We start from the raw sequence: 16,350 nt of genomic DNA, 5'->3' as shown, positions 1-16,350 counted from the left end.
GGTCGGTGCTCCGGGGCGGGACGCGCCCCCTCTCGATGCGCAGCCCCTTCTCTCTGCGCCCCAGCCCGAGTCCTCGAGGAGAGCGGGACCCCCGCCATCCTGCTGGGACCCCGGGGGTCCAGGCCGTCCTCAGGTGCCCGCAGTTCTAGCGTTTCCCAGCGCGCGGGGCGGGCAGTGATTTCCGCCCTGGAACCCCTGCCTTGCCCAGGGGTCCTAGAGTCCATAGGTGGGGAGGACAGGAGAGGACACTCACAGGACCTGGGAGAAGTCCCTCTTGTCCCCAGTTACCCCCCTTGGAAGTTGGCAGAAGAGCTACCCTTTTGTCTGGAGTTTGGAACAGGTGCCTTCACTTGGTCACACGCCAGGCAGCAGCAACAGGTGAGGGGGTACCACCCTTATCTCCCTCTCACAGGTGAAGAAGCGGAGATTCAAAGAGGCCAAGCCACTTGCCTGGGGTCTCAAAGGAGGCAGAGCCAGGACTTACACCCAGGTTGGTGTGAACCCCTAAGTCCGTGTATTTCTCGGCCCTGCCCTGACCCCCACCTGGGCTGCAGGGAGAGAAGTGGAGGGGAGAGGCAGTGCGGGGTGGGGTGGGGGTGGGGGCCGGTAATCCCAGGAGGCGGCGGAAATGAGCCAGCCAGCCTGTCCCTGCAGGAAGAACCCCCAGAGCAGCACATGCTTCGCCTGGGTGAGGGGTTTGAGAAGTGAGCATGGTGGTTGGCGCCAGGTTAACTCCAGGAGTGGTGGGAAGCAGGGCAGCGCCCTCCAGGAGCTCCCAGGCCTTTACTCAGCACCTCCTTGGGGCACAGGGGGCTCTTGTGGACTTAGCCAGGGGACCTCACCTCTCCATGCCTCAGTTTCCTTCTGGGTCCCCTGGGGTGTGCATGGGGCCTGCCTCACAGGATGGCTGAGAAGATTAAATGAGATGATTGGTGTGAAGGCTTAGCCTAGTGCCTGGACCAAGCTGTAACCCCCTCCATCCCCATCGCGGTCTGTCTGAGAGCACATCTTTAACCTGGGGTCAGTCAGCTATCTGAGATCTGCAGGGTTTCCGGACAACCCCGCCAGCAGCTGAAACTTCTTGAGTAAGACCAAGGCTGGGGTAGCAACTTCTCCCTGCTCTGACCCTTCGGAGGGAAGGCTGGTAGGAGCAGGCGTTTGAAAATCTTTAGGCTGCCGCTTACACAATTCCAGAACTGCTCTGCATTCCCCAAGCCCTCCCCCACCACTGGTTGAGCAAGAAGGAGGAAGCCCAGAGTTTTCTTGCTCCCATACCTGCTCTTCTCCTCGTCCTGACATCTAGGCCCACAGCAGATCCGATCCCTCGGCACGTTCTGTATTTGACCATTCCCACCCCCAGGTCCTCAGCATCGATCCCGCCTGCTTGAGTCTTGATTCTCCTCTCACTCCGCTGCCCATTGTAGCCACACTTCTCTCCTCGGAGATGCTGAGTTCTCTGCTCTCTCAGGGCCTTTGCCCGTGCTCCTCCTCCTCCTGGAAATGTTCTTCCCTGCCATCTTCTTGTGACTGGTCGTCTTGCAATTCAGGGACCATCATAAAAGACTCAGAAGTCTGCCCCGATCACCCACCCCACTGCAGGGGCCACGCTCGCCTGCTCTCGGATGCATTACTGTTTCTCCTTCCAGTGCTCAGCCCTGGATGATGTTACCTTGCTTATGCGTTTCCTTGGTTCCTCAGTTGTCTCCCCAGCTCAAATGCCAGCCTTCCTGGGCCCTGACCTTTTTCTTGCCTCGTCACTTTGGATTCTTCAGAACCCAGCACTGTACCTGGCACATAGTTCTGATCATTATGTGCAATTGCAAGCAGTGTGTGCAACCATGCAGAGTTCTCCTCATTGCTTAACAGCAATCTTTCTACATTTCTACACAGACCTCATCATTGCCATTGCTCCTAACTGCCCACTGCCTTCCTGAGCTTTTCCCTAACGTGGGGTCTATGCGCTGTTTCCAGGTTCTAGCCGTAATACCAACTTCACTTTCAACTTTTTGTCCAAATTGCACGTGTTTTGATTTTGTTTTTTTTGTTTTTTTATATCAAGGGATTTCTTTGAGAGATAGTTCCCAAACTGGTCAAGTCAAGGATATGATCATTCTGAAGGCACATGCCACTTACCACCTGATGGCAGTTTAAAAAAGTTATCCCCAGCAATATGTGCAAGTTTTTCTACAGTCCTATGAGCATTGGGTGTTCTCATTTTTATTTGTTTTGTCTATTTTAATGGGGAGGTCATGGTAGGTTTAAATTTTCTGTTGCTTGGCCCTAACCAGTTTTGCTCAATGGATAGAACGTTGGCCTGTGGACTGAAGCATCCAGGTTTGATTCTGGTCAAGGGCATGTTCCTTGGTTGCGGGCACATTCCCCAGTAGGGAGTATGTAGGAGGAACTGATCCATGTTTCTCTCTCATCAATGTTTCTAACTCTCTGTCCCTCTCCCTTCCTCTCTGTAAAAAATCAGTAAAATATATTTTTAAAAAAGTAAAAGCTTTGGGAATGATGAAAATAGGCTTAATTACATTTTCTGTTGCTTGAATTATTAAAGCTGGATTCTTTTCAACGGATGTGCTAGTTCTATTTCCTGCCTTGTGAAGGGAGGAAATCTGCAGGGCACCTTCCTTCTTCCCTTCACCTTCACTTGTGGTAATGGTTCCACTTGAACCCATCTCATGAGAGTAGAGGGAGGGCCCCAGGGGCTGGAACAGGAACCCATGGAGTCAGACTGTGCTGGTTGCAGAAACTGCTCTGCCGATCAAGCAGCAAAAACGCCTCTAAGTGCCCCTTAGCATGGTACTGTGGGGAGAGAAAGAAACCCCTTATTTTTTTAAGTCTTTGTGAATTTTTTTTCAAGTTGGTATTTTTTTAAATGATAAAAGTAGCACACGGGGTGCAGGGTTATTCACTGGAACACGGGGCAGCAAAAGATTGGGAAACAACCTACGTGCTGAACAAATGTTCACAATTTGGTGGCTGAAAAAAACATAAATATATTATCTTAGAGTTCTGGGGGTCAGTGTCCAAAATCAGTCTCAGTTGGCCAAGATCAAGGTGTTGGCAGGGCTGTGTTCCTTCTGGGGGTCTAGGGGAGAATCTGTATCCTTGCCTCTACCAGCTGCCAGCATTCCTTGGATCATGACCCCTTCCCTCCATCTACAAAGGCAGCAGCATAAAATCCTCAAATCTCTCTCTGACTCCAACCTAACCCTCCGTGGTCACATCTCCTTCTATGTCTGATTCTCGTTACATTGGGCCCACTGGGGCTCTCGGGATCCTTTACGTAATCCCATCTGCAAAGTCCCTTTTGCCAGGTAACGTGACATGTTTACAGGTCCTGAGGAATGGGGTTAGGATGTGTGCATCCTCAGGGGGCCAATATTCAGCCCGCCACACCCTAAAGGGAAATGAGCAAGGTTCAGAGCTGAGTGTGGGGCTCACGATTGTTTAAGGAAAAAAAAGAAAGAGAAAAGGAATAAGTATACATGTGCTTGCAAAGGCAACATAGGAAAGTGGTAAGAGTGGCTGCTTCTGAGAAGATTGGGTAGAAAGGAAACTTGTCATAGCATATCTTTTTGTGTTATTTAAACTTTTTACTACATGCATATGTCACTATGTTACAAATAGTAGCACATAGTAGCACATAGTCATTGTGCTACTATGCACAATGAAGTAGCACATAGTCATTGTAAAAGTTGAGGCTGTCCGAAAGCTGAGAGAAGGAAAGTACCCCCTCATCATTCCCTTTCTCTCCAGCAGTAACCACTGTGAGGAATTTGGCTCTATCCTTGCAAACTTGTGAAAAATGCACATGAATGTTTTCACATCGATGGGATCAGACGCTACACACTGTGATATAATGTGATGGGGGCACTATATTTTTCACATCTTTCCTCATCCATGTATGAAGGTTTAGCAGCACTGGGGTCTCCCGCTGCTCAGATGTACCTTAACCGACTTCACCAGACCCCTTCCCTTGTTGGTGGACATTTAGATTCTTTGCTGCTGTCCACAGTAATCTCAACACTGTAATCTACGTGTCTGGGTTTTTTGTAATTGAAGTGAAATTCACATAACACGAAATTAAGCACTATACAGTGAAAAATTCAGTGGCATTTAGTGCATCGACAGTGTTGTATAACCACCACTTCTATCTAGTTCCAGAACATTTTCATCATCCCCAAAGGAAACCCCATCCCCATTAAGCTCTCACTTCCCATTTCCCTCACCACCCCACCACCCCCCAATCCCTGGCAACCACTAATCTGCTTTCTATGTCTACAGATTTGCATATTCTGGATATTGCATATCAAGGGAATCATTGTCATGTGATGTTTTGTGTCTGGCATAATGTTTTAGAGATTTGTAGATATAGCATGTGTCAGTACTTTTTAAAAATATATATATTTTTTATTGATTTCAGAGAGGAAGGGAGGAGGAGAGAGAGAAACATCAATGATGAGAATCATTGATCAGCTACCTCCTGCACGCCCCCTACTGGGCATCGAGCCTGTAACCCAGGCATGTGGCCTGACCAGGAATCAAACCATGACCTGGTTCATAGGTCATGCTCAACAACTAAGCCACACTGGCCAGACTGTACTTCCTTTTTTAAACTAATTTTTTATTGTGGTCTAATTGACATACAAAATTCTATTAGTTTCAGATGTATAACGATGATTTGATATTTATATATATTACAAAAGTATTTCGTTTCTTTTTATGGCTGGATGACATTCCATTGTATGGACATAACATCTTTTATTATCCATTTATATGTTAATGGACACTTGGGTTGTTTCCACCTTTTGGCTATGAATATTTGTGTATATGTATTTGACTGGGTGCCTGTATCAATTCTTTTAGGTACGTACCCAGGATGTACGTCCTTCTATACACACTTCGAACTTTATTATTTACAACTTTCAGATACTTAATCAAGTTTTTAAAATATTTGTAAGAAAGTGCTGCATCCTAAGACATATGATGGCAAGAGGACAGATCTGGACAAATGTTTTCTTCTTTTCCAGATCCAGAGAGGACAGAAAAATGTCTGCCCGGGACGAAAAGGTAAGTTGCGTCTGGGACCTCCCAGCCTTGAGATCATTGTTTGGTGTTTCCAACAGGAATGAGGAAAACCGCCTATAACAATAACTGAGTTCTAGTTACTGATATTAATCAGAGAAAGGCAAATGGAAACAGTTCGTATTTCCTTCATTTGTAGTTCCTTATTAAATTAGGCAAACAGAAAAGCAAGTGGAAATGCTCAATGCTGGTTATGCAATCGCCTCATTCCTACATCCACACAGCTATTCTTTTTTTTTTCAAATATATTTTTATTGATTTCAGACAGGAGGGGGGGGGCGGAGAGAGAGAGAGAGAGAGAGAGAGAGAGAGAGAGAAAGAAGAAGAAGAAGAAGAAGGAGGAGGAGGAGGAGGAAGAGGAAGAGGAAGGAGGGGGAAGAGGAAGAGGAAGAGGAAGAGGAGAGAGAAAAACAATGATGAGAGAGAATCAAACCTGGGACCCTTCAGTCCGTATGCCAATGCTCTATCCACTGAGTCAAACCACCTAGGGCCACACAGCTATTCTGGGGGAAAAATGATGGTGTGTATCAGGAATCATGAAAATATCTAGGATCAAACCTGCTCATCTCACTTATGGGAAAGGAAATGACCCATAAAAAGGAAAAAGTACAATTTATGGCACCATATTTCTTAGCACATCAGACACCGTTCATTGTAGACCCACCATTACATTAGGTACTATGAAGAAGAAACAGTGCCGACACTTACTGTGATGTAGTGGGACACAGTGCTGAAATTGGTCAATTGTAAAACACATTCAGGTTTCAGAAATGCTAAAATGTGAGAAAATGTGGTTTTAGCATTGGTGATAAAAATGCTAAAAATGAGGAATAATCAGAAAACGCAGCCGAAACCGGTTTGGCTCAGTGGATAGAGCGTCGGCCTGCGGACTGAAAAGTCCCAGGTTCGATTCCGGTCAAGGGCATGTACCTTGGTTGCGGGCACATCCCCAGTGGGGAGTGTGCAGGAGGCAGCTGATCGATGTTTCTCTCTCATCGATGTTTCTAGCTCTCTGTCTCTCTCCCTTCCTCTCTGTAAAAAATCAATAAAATATATTTAAAAAAAAAAAAAAGAAAGAAAACGCAATCGTGAGAGCTGTTTTTCTGTGGTAGGTTTCTGTGCCATTAAAAAGGTATAAATAGCCCTAGCCAGTTTGGCTCAGTGGATAGAGTGCCAGCCTGTGGACTGAAGGCTCCCAGGTTCAATTCTGGTCAAGGGCACATGTCCGGGTTGTGGGCTCGATTCTCAGTAGGAAGTGTGTAGAAGGCAGCCAATCAATGATTCTCTCTCATCATTGATGTTTCTATCTCTCTCTCCCTCTCCCTTCCTCTCTGAAATCAATAAAAATATATATATATATACATATATATATTTAAAAGATATATATATATACACATATATATATAACAAAATATATAACAACAAAAATTATAAATAAGTCTGATGCATATAATTAGTGGGAGGGGAGAATACAACATTATCTGTTGTCCTTTATTATAATTGTAAAAGACATAGATTAGGGGCAGAGATAGGTAGATAGAATTGGTAGATGGTAAATTTGGTGTGTTGGGATTATTGTGAATTTATTTCCTTTTGCTCATGTTTCCATGGTATTAACACTGAAAGAAATTGATCTAGGGCAGTGGTTCTCAACCATCCTAATGTCGCGACCCTTTAATACAGCTCCTCATGTTGTGGTGACCCCCAATTTCATTGTTACAAATTGAACATAATTAAAGCATAGTGATTAATCACAAAAACAATATGTAATTATATATGTGTTTTCTGATGGCCTTAGGCGACCCCTGTGAAGGGGTCGGGACCCACAGGTTGAGAACTGCTGATCTAAGGGCACAGTCTGCTCATTGGGGGGAATGACAACAGGTGAAAGCTGGGGGTGGGAGTCAAGGTGAGTTGGGCCTGAATGAAGCTAGGAAGTTTCCAGGACATGTCACAGGGTGAGGTGGGTGTTTGGCCACAGACACAGCAGGGGAGGCAGAGGGAGGGAATGCAGAACCAAGGACACACCTGGGGGCCTCGGGGGTCAGCAGCTTGTGTGTCATCACACGGGCCATTTGTGAGCCTGGCCTTGCGGCATGGTGAGGGGCTGGAAAGGTTGGGCCAGGGCCACTTATAGCAAATAAGCCTCTTAACTGATTCAAAGAACAGTTCCTTTCAGTATCTTCTGGAGTTAATTGTGTTTTTTAAAACCTTTTAATAGGATTGCTTTTAGGAGCTCTGTAATTTTTTCAGTTCTCCTTGTTTTTGAGAGGAAAACTGTGTTGTAGGAGAGACTGGTGGGGTTTTTAGCCATGACTCAGACCTGGTTTGCTGTAGCCAGCTCTGTTGAGAGGGGCTCAGAGTCCCTCTCTGCCCTTCCCATCTCTCCAAGCCTCAGTTTTCCTGTTCTGTAAAGTGGGAACAATAACTCCCTGCTAGACCTGTGGTGAGAATGAAATAAGATTGTGCATGGAAAGCACTTGGCAGGGTGCCCAACTATAATGAACACTTAAACTCGGGAGGCGGGGGGACGAGGGGGTGGGGGGAGCAGGGGGGGAAGCTGGGGACTTGATCACGAGTGTCAGCTGGGTTTGCAGCCCATCAGCGGACCTATCCTCATCTCAGATGATTGTGTGTCACCTCCCACCTCTTGGGAACCTGGGAACCAGGGGTGCTTAGAAAGCCTTGTAGCCCTTTGGCTCATTTCTCACGAGGCTTTTGGAGGCTCTGGGTTCATTTGTGGTGCTAGTTGTCTGCCTGGGCTGCGCACAGGAGATCTCAACCCCTAGGCCATCCCCAGACCGACTGAATCACAATCTTGTTGTGCGGGGCCCAGGCATCGGAGTTCTTTAAAGCTTCTATGTTTCCAGTGCAGCCAGGACTGAGAGCCACAGGTTAGACTGTGAGGCAGGGAAGATGGGTGCCCTGAACTCTGTCCTGGCCAAAGCACTGCTAACATGTTGGGGGATAGAGTCACCCCGATGACTCATTCGCACTCCCGATAAGTCTTCATTTCTATCTGGATCACTGCATATTTTTTCTTTCTGTGCTTTTCGTTTTCTTTCTATACTTTTGGAAACAAAAGGAGGAGCTCTGGGCCAGACAGCCTGGCTCAGAAAACAAGGTCTGTTTCTCACCAGCTGTGTGACCCTAGGGCAGGGGTCCTCAAACTTTTTAAACAGGGGGCCAGTTCACTGTCCCTCAGATCGTTGGAGGGCCGGACTATAGTTTTAAAAAAAACTGTGAACAAATTCCTATGCACACTGCACATATCTTATTTTGAAATAAACAAAACAGGAACAAATACAATATTTGTATTTGCATGTGGCCCGTGGGCTGTAGTTTGAGGACCCCTGCCCTAGGGCATGTTGCTTGGCCTCTCTGCTCCCCGTTTCCCTGTCTGTAAATGGAGGTTCACGCCCCCACTTCATGGAGCGTTTGCCGTGTGTTATAAAGGGCTTTGCACGGAACTCAGAAATGGCAGGTACTCTAGTTGTAATCACTACGATTTCCACTGCTGTAGGTCTTATCACCAGCCTCGCGATCATCAGACGCTTATCAAGAAAGGAGGGATCCTGACCCCAGTGGAAAAGGAGAGAAATGGTGCAGCGCTAGGCTCGGAGGGGGTGTGGCGGGGAGGCACCTGGGCTGCCAGGGGCCCCTCCCCCAAAGCTGGTCAGCCGTCACAGGTGGTGGTTTCCGTGAACCTCAAACTTCCTCCCCACCCTAGAGAAGGAAAAACTGTTACGCTTATTTAAAGACTTCCCTGATTTTAAAAATAGGCATCCCTCAGAACACAGATGCCCAGAGGCTGGGAGGGGCGGGTGAGGGCCCAGGGGTGGTGAGCATGCTGCTGGGACCCTCCAGGTAGTTGTAGTGGGAACCTACAGTCCTCTAGCCACAGAGGATCATCCCTGAGCAGGAACCCACCTGGCCTCTGCCCTGAGGCGGATGACAGACTCCAAAAGTCACAGAAACTGCTGGACCTGCCTCCACAGGGGAGGAGAGAGGGACCCTTTGTGAGTGCCATGGGGGTGGTAGCTGGTCTGGAGCTGGGATGCTTGAGAGAGACCTCCCGAAGGGGGTTATTCTTTTGTTGTTGTTGTTAATCCTCACCTGAGGATATTTTTCCATTGATTGTTAGAGAGTGAAAAGGAGGAGGAGAGACAGAGAAAGAGAGAAACATCGATGTGAGAGACATCGATTGGTTGCTTCCCGCATGGTCAGGGATGGAACCTGCAACTGAGGTTGATGCCCTTGACTGGAATCGAACGTGGACCCTGCAGTCCATGGGACGATGTTCTATCCACTGAGCCAAACTGGCTAGGGCCTGAAGGGGGTTAAAGAAGACACATGACACAGTGGAAGAGGGGCTGGAGTTTTAGGCAAGGGAAAATTGTGAAGGCCCTGTGGTTGAAGGAACGTGTTGCTGAGTACATTGTGGCCCAGCAGAGAGGGTGGTGAAAGTGAGGTCAGATAGGCAGGCGGAGGCCACAGCATGCAGAATAGGCCTGGGCCTCTGGAAGGCACTTGGTCTGTATTTTTAAGAGCAGTGGGAAGCCCGAGAAGTGTTTTAAATAAGGGAGTGTGTCAGAGGTCCCCGACATCACCCAGGCTCCGCGTTTTGCTAGGAGAGCTCAGAGAACTCAGCCTACAGCTTGACTGATGGCTATGACTTGTTACAGCAAAAGGACACACATTAAAATCAGCAAAGGGCAAAGGCACCCGGGGTGAAGCCCAGAAGAAACCAGACTCCAGCTGGAGTCACACAGGACATGCCCGACACCTCCAGCCACGAGTTGTGACTCCGCATGCGCGATGTTGCCCACCAGGAAAGCTCGATAGAGACTCAAGGTTTTCACTGGGGGCTGCTCACATAGGCACTCTGTCCAGCCCTTACAAAAATGGCGGACTCTGAGAAGGCAAGCAGGTGTGCAACATAAACTACGTTGTTTACACAAAGTGTGGGAGCACTGAGCGGTTCCTATCAGGGAATGCTATGAACCCTCCCAAAATCTCAACTTCCCAGATGCCAGCCAGGGGCCAAGCAGGCCTTTCTAGGACAATAGCCTCAGGCCTTTTCTGCACAGGGCCTGACGTGGTTATGTTTGCTGAGGAGAATGGGGGAGTGAAGGGGGCAGCCGTGGGAGCTGGTACATCCTCCCCCTGAGAGGAGGATTCAGGGCCAGGGCCCTGGCAGGGGATGGGAGACATAGTTATCAGATTCCAGGGCCTTAGCCAGTTTGGCTCAGTGGATAGAGCGTCAGCCTGAGGACTGAAGGGTCCCAGGTTCGATTCGGGTCGAGGGCGCATGCCCGGGTTGCAGGCTCGATCCCCAGTAGGTGGCGTGCAGGAGTCAGCCAATCAATGATCCTCTCTCATCATTGATGTTTCTATCTCTCTTCTCTGAAATCAATAAAAAAATATATATATGTATATAAAAGATTCCAGGGTCATTTGGATGCTAAAATGCACGGGGTTTAGTGATGGATGGGCTATGGGGGAAGGGGAGAAGGCTGGGATTGGCGACAACTTCTTTGACCTTGCCTGGGTGTGTTTTAAGACCCCTGGACCAGAAGACAGGAGACCCAGGTGCCTGTAGATTAACTGACGGTTGCCATGTTATAGAGCCTCAGTTTCCCCATCTGCTAAGGGAGGGAAAATTGCGTCTCAGAACCTTGATTCTGCCTCTTACACTCTCATCATTCTTTCTGCTTAAAAATCCAGCTTTTCTGGCATATCTTCCCCGCATTGGCAGAGCATCTTGGAAAGAACAGAGCTGGTAGACTTGAGTTCATATGATGGTTTTATCACTGATGCTTTTTTGTTCATTTTTTAAAATTCTGCATGAACAAGTTCTCAATGTAATGAATTGGAAAAACAAACTAGTATATATTACAGGTTGAATCACATGAAATTGTCTCTCTTTACCAGTTTTGGCCTACAAAAAAAGTATTTTTTTGAAAGTCTTTTATTTCAGGGATGTTTTCTTTCTTTTTTTAAAAAAATATATTTTATTGAATTTTTTACAGAGAGGAAGGGAGAGGGATAGAGAGTTAGAAACATCGATGAGAGAGAAACAATGATCAGCTGCCTCCTGCACACCCCGTATTGGGGATGTGCCCGCAACCAAGGTACATGCCGTTGCCCAGAATCGAACCTGGGACCCTTCGGTCTGCAGGCCGACGCTCTATCCACTGAGTCAAACCAGTTAGGGCCAGGGATGTTTTCTTGAATTATATTTTGAACTCTTTGTTCTGTTCCATTGTTTTGGTTTCCTTATTCAGAGATTCCAATTATACATATGTTGGACATATAGGGGTATATATTGTCATTGGCTGCCTGGCTTTTTCTTGGTCATGTGTTCTAGCACATGGGCTCTGGGTCACCCCGCACGGGGGGCAGGTCCTGGCTCTGCCATTTTCCAAGTGTGTGACTTCGGACGTGCCTCCTCCCTCACCTAGACCCAAAACTATGGCCTTGACCTCAGAGGGTTGTTAGGACTTTAAATGAAATAGAGCCTTTAAGGAACTTAGTGATGCGCTAATATAACAGATAACATCACTAATAATTAGTAATAATAGATGTCGCTGCTGTTGTGTCTCGGAGTTTTTAGGGTGGGGGGTTTGGATGAATAAGCACATCGAGTCCCCAAAAGTGAGCTCTGGAAGGGGAACGGGAAAATGGGGACTTAGAGGACGCTGGGCCCTGGGAATCGGGAATCGGCTGAATTTCTTAAAAAGTGCCATTTTCTTTGATTGTTGGATGACCGTGACATAGGGACTTCCCCTCCTACAGATGGCAGCTTCAGAGCCTGTAAAAATAGACCTTCATGAGAACGTGTTTCTCCATCTCGTCTCTCCCAGGTAGTAATTGTTCTGGTATAATACCTGTCACGTGTAAAGGAGGCCGGCGATTCGATTATCTTTGAGGGGTAGCTCTTGGTTAGCTCGCCTAGTAGGTATTTATGAAGCCCCTCCCTGTGACTGAGGGAGGAAGAGCCTGGGCTGCCCGGAGTTGGCAGGAGACAGGCAGAACCAAGAGGCACAGTGCTCACAGGTAAGTGGCATGGTGGGGAAATAGAGGAAGGCCGCTAAGCCAGCAGGCAGTGGTTAAAGAAGGCCTCCCAGGGGGGTAAAATCTAGACGTTTGTAAGGCCTGAAAGAGAACTGGGGTGAGACAGACAAGTGGGGACAGGCTGTGCAAAGTCCCAGGAGCAAGAGGCAGCGCGGTTTATTCAAAACTGCGGGGTGTCCGGTGTAGCTGGAGTGCGGCAGAGGTTGGAAGAACACCAGGGCCTGGGGAGACCCAGAGACCCAGGCAGCTCTGCCTTTTCCTGAGCGCAGTGGTGGGCAGGCATGGGGCGGGGGGGAGAGGGGGCGGCGTAGATGAGAGCAGGGACACGGCCAGGTGGGCAGTGGGGAAAGGGAATCCTGGCTACCGCTGTGTGGAGAAAGAACGTGGGGCCAGGAGGCCGCATGAGGAGGCTGGTGCAGGTGTCCTGTCGATCGGAGAGGGTTAGATGGAAGAGAGAAGGTGGAGGGTGAGCCATGTTGAAGAGGTTACATTGATATATCGATGAGCCTGAGGGAGAGAGAGGAGCCAGGGATGACTGTGGGTTCTGGGCTTGGCCAGCGGGGTGGATGTGATACCAAGCCCTGGGGGAACATGGAAGAAGTGGATATGGGAGGGAAGTTTGGGTCGCAGCAAACAGCATACCCGTCATCTGGCTGAGACTTGGAACATGCACAGCGTTGAGAACACAGGTGTGCTGAGACCACCAAAGGGGAAGGTCACCCTGCCCTAGGACAGGGTCAGAATCTCAGGGCCTCCAGGTGGCAGGACAGGGACATGGTACAGGACACTGAGAAGGATGGCCAGCCGTAGGAGAAAAATCAAGAGGCAAGATTGTCAAAAAGAACCGAGTCAGCCTGGCTGGTGTGGCTCAGTGGTTGAGCATTGGCCCATGCACCAAGAGGTCACTGATTCGATTCCTGGTCAGGGCACACGCCCAGGTTGCAGACTTGATCCCCAGTAGGGGGCGTGCAGGAGGCAGCCAATCAATGATTCTCTCTCATCATTGATCTTTCTATCTCTCCCCCCTCCTTCTCCCTTCCTCTCTCTCTCAAAATCAATAAAAACATATTTTTAAAAAACACCTGAGTCAGCAGGTGACAGGATGCAGTACAGTCAAGCAGATGGGAACCACCGTTGTGGGCTTCCATCTAAAGGTGACCCCAGAGAGAGTAGGGTCAGGATATAGTGGGACAGTAAGGGTTAATGCAGGGGGCATGGAGATGGGCAGTTTCCAGTGTCAGGGACTCTACTGGTCTAGATTTTGGGGTTTGTAAGTGACAGAAACAACTCAATGTCGCTTAAGCCACAAAGGAAATCCAACAGTTTGTGAGACTGAACAGCCTGGGGGTTTGCAGAGGCTGGCAGCCAGCCAGGAAGCCAAGAGGTGAAATATACTCATGGACGGTGAAGAAGTCGGAGCAGTGGAGAGGAGAGTTTTCGATGTTGAAGAAGAGTAGCCGTCACTCTGGAGCGGCTGCTCCAGGCCAGGCACTGAGGTTGGTGCTCTGCCTTACTCACCGAGTCAGTCCTTCCTCCCGGGCAGGGCTAGTGGTGGGGGGCACTCGAGCGGGGCGTCCAGGGTGGGTGGTGGATTTCAGAGGCCCACAACATTTTCGTGATGAGCTCTATGGTTGCTCTTTTCTGGAACTTTTCTGCTTCTGAAATGACAGATTTTTTAAACTTAAAACCAGAGTTCTTTTCTGCTCTGCTGGGTGCTGTAAATATTTTCATCCCAAATTATTAAAAGTTGCTTCTTTTTACTGGTCGCAAGGTTTCAGGATGAAAAATTTCCTCTTCTGTAAAGTATGTGGTTTTTGCAAAGCACTCAGAGGCTCCCCTATGCTGCAGACTAGCACAGGAGGTTTTGGGGGCGGAGGTATGGCCAGTAGCCACCCTTGGCCAGCCCTGGGAACCAAGTGATGGAGGATCCAGCCTGAGACGAGTCGCAGCCCGACATGGGAGATGGGGTACAAGGGCCCTCAGCCAACAGGCGCTTGGTGGGCTTCTAAGTCAGGTGTCATGTGAGACTCTGGGGACACACACTCTGCCCTGATGGAGCTTAAATGCTAGTGTGGAGAGAGAACTAATACACAACTGCCCCTACCCCATTGGAGGGGTAGGTTGTGGGGTAGGAGATGAGGTCAAACCTTGCAGGGCCATGTATATCGTTGGAAGGATCTTGGATGTTTATTCAAAGAGCAAAAAGCAGGGGGCAGTGATATGATCAGGTGCTATGGTCAGAGGTGAAGGTTTATAAAATCCATTCAGGCTGCTGGGTGGAGAATGTGCTGGAAGAACTGAGTCGAAGGAGAGAGATGGATAAGGAGGCTGTTGCAGTTTTCTGGGTGAGAGGATGAAGGCCTGGTCTAGGGAGACGGCGGAAGAGGAAATGAGTAGTGGGGGTCGGGAGAGAAGAGAGCCAGGCAGGCCCCAGGATCCTGGAAGGGGACAGATTCAGAAGGTTCCCTCTTGGGAGGTTATAAGCTCTCATTGGGCCTCTTAGCATCGGAGGAAGTCTCAAATCAGGGGCTCCCACGGTGCTTGAACAATACCGGAGACTGGGCAGGGGGGGCAGTCTGGAGTCGAAGGGGTTCCTGGATATATATAGCCTTTTGGAGCACCATCCCCTCCACACACATCACCTGCAACCTTGCCCTGCAGTCTCAGGGCACTTAAGAAAATATTGGGGTTCGGGAAAGGCCTATGAAAGAGGTGGTGTCCTTTTAATGAATTTGGAGCTTAGAAATGTACAAGGCACCACAGAACAGGAAGGAACAGTGGCCTGGGATCAAAGAGCTTCAGTCCTATTTTCCAGCGCATGGCTGCTGGTTATCTGAGACCTTGAGCAAACCCTGGCAGCTCATGGTCCACCCCATCACTGAAAGCATGGGGAGATCCGACCTGGTCATCTCTGTGGCCGGGTGCATGCAGATGTCCTCAGTGACATACAGAGGCATTTATTTTAACTGTTGTATAGTGTTTCATCACACAAATAGGATTCATTTATCTCCCACCATTCAGGTGAACATTTCTGGTGAACATTCTTGGGCACGTCATTGATTTGAGCACATATGGGCAGTTTTGGGGGGAAGTCCATCTGGGGATGAAATCACTAGATCGTTAAGAAAGATATATACACAACTTCATCTTGACAAAACAATGCCATATTGCTTCCAAAAATGGCGGTGCCACTGCCTGTTCTTATCTTCAGTGTTCAACAGACCCCGTTGTTTCACGCCTTCACCGACATTCGCTATTGTAGGCTTTAAAATCTGGCCAATGTGAGGAGTGAAAAGGTGTGCGATGTTATGTCGCCCCACATTTTCCTGAGTGCTGGTGAAGCTGAGTATCTTGGCCATTTGGGTTTTCTCTTAAGTGACCTGCTTCATAGCCATTACCTAGTTTTCCATGGAGTTGTCTTTTTTTTTTTAATATATTTTATTGATTTTTTACAGAGAGGAAGGGAGAGGGATAGAGAGTTAGAAACATCGATGAGAGAGAAACATCGACCAGCTGCCTCCTGCACACCTCCTACTGGGGATGTGCCCGCAACCAAGGTACATGCCCTTGACCGGAATCGAACCTGGGACCTTTCAGTCTGCAGGCCGACACTCTATCCATTGAGCCAAACCGGTTTGGCGGAGTTGTCTTTTTGAAGTAATGTTTCTTTATATATTCGGGATGCTAAATCTGTGTCTATTAAGTACATTGCAATACTCCCAATCTGTGTGTGTCTTAACTTTGTAGGGGTGTCTGTGAGATAGAAAAGCTTTTAGTTTTGATGAGTCAACTCTATCCATTTCTTTGTGTTTTTTATTTTCTTTTTTAACAAATACATTTTTATGAAGAACATAAACTGATGAACAAAAATAGATACAGAACAGATAAGCATCAAATAGACTATGAAACTTCAGAGGGAAGGCAGGGGAGGGTGTGTGTGGGGGTAAGAGATCAACCAAAGGACTTGTATGCATGCACATAAGCATAACCAATGGACACAGACAGTAGGGGGGTGAGGGAATCTGCTAGGGGGTGGGGGTAGCCGGGGAGAGGTCAATGGGGGAAAAAGGAGACATAATACTATATGTAATTATATATATATTGATTTCAGAGAGGAAGGAACAGGGAGAAAGAGAAACATCAGTGATGAGAGAGAATCATTGATCGGCTGCCCCCTGC

At 48.2% G+C, this 16,350-nt stretch overlaps 1 protein-coding gene across 2 annotated transcripts in view; it reads left to right on the top strand.

Moving 5' to 3' along the window:
* Positions 1-116: 116 nt before the first annotated feature.
* Positions 117-16,350, top strand: part of HVCN1 (hydrogen voltage gated channel 1) — a 27,838-nt gene continuing 11,604 nt past the window's right edge. For both annotated transcript variants that reach the window (XM_006768914.2, XM_015567349.1), the window contains exons 1-2: positions 117-490; positions 5,040-5,079. In XM_006768914.2, coding sequence (XP_006768977.1) covers positions 5,059-5,079 — 21 coding nt within the window. In that variant the 5' untranslated portion in view covers positions 117-490; positions 5,040-5,058. The remainder of the gene's footprint in view (positions 491-5,039; positions 5,080-16,350) is intronic.

This window comes from Myotis davidii, unplaced genomic scaffold, assembly GCF_000327345.1.
Source record: "Myotis davidii unplaced genomic scaffold, ASM32734v1 scaffold223, whole genome shotgun sequence".
In the NCBI taxonomy this organism is placed as follows: Eukaryota; Metazoa; Chordata; class Mammalia; order Chiroptera; family Vespertilionidae; genus Myotis; species Myotis davidii.
This window is presented reverse-complemented; position numbering and strand designations above follow the sequence as displayed.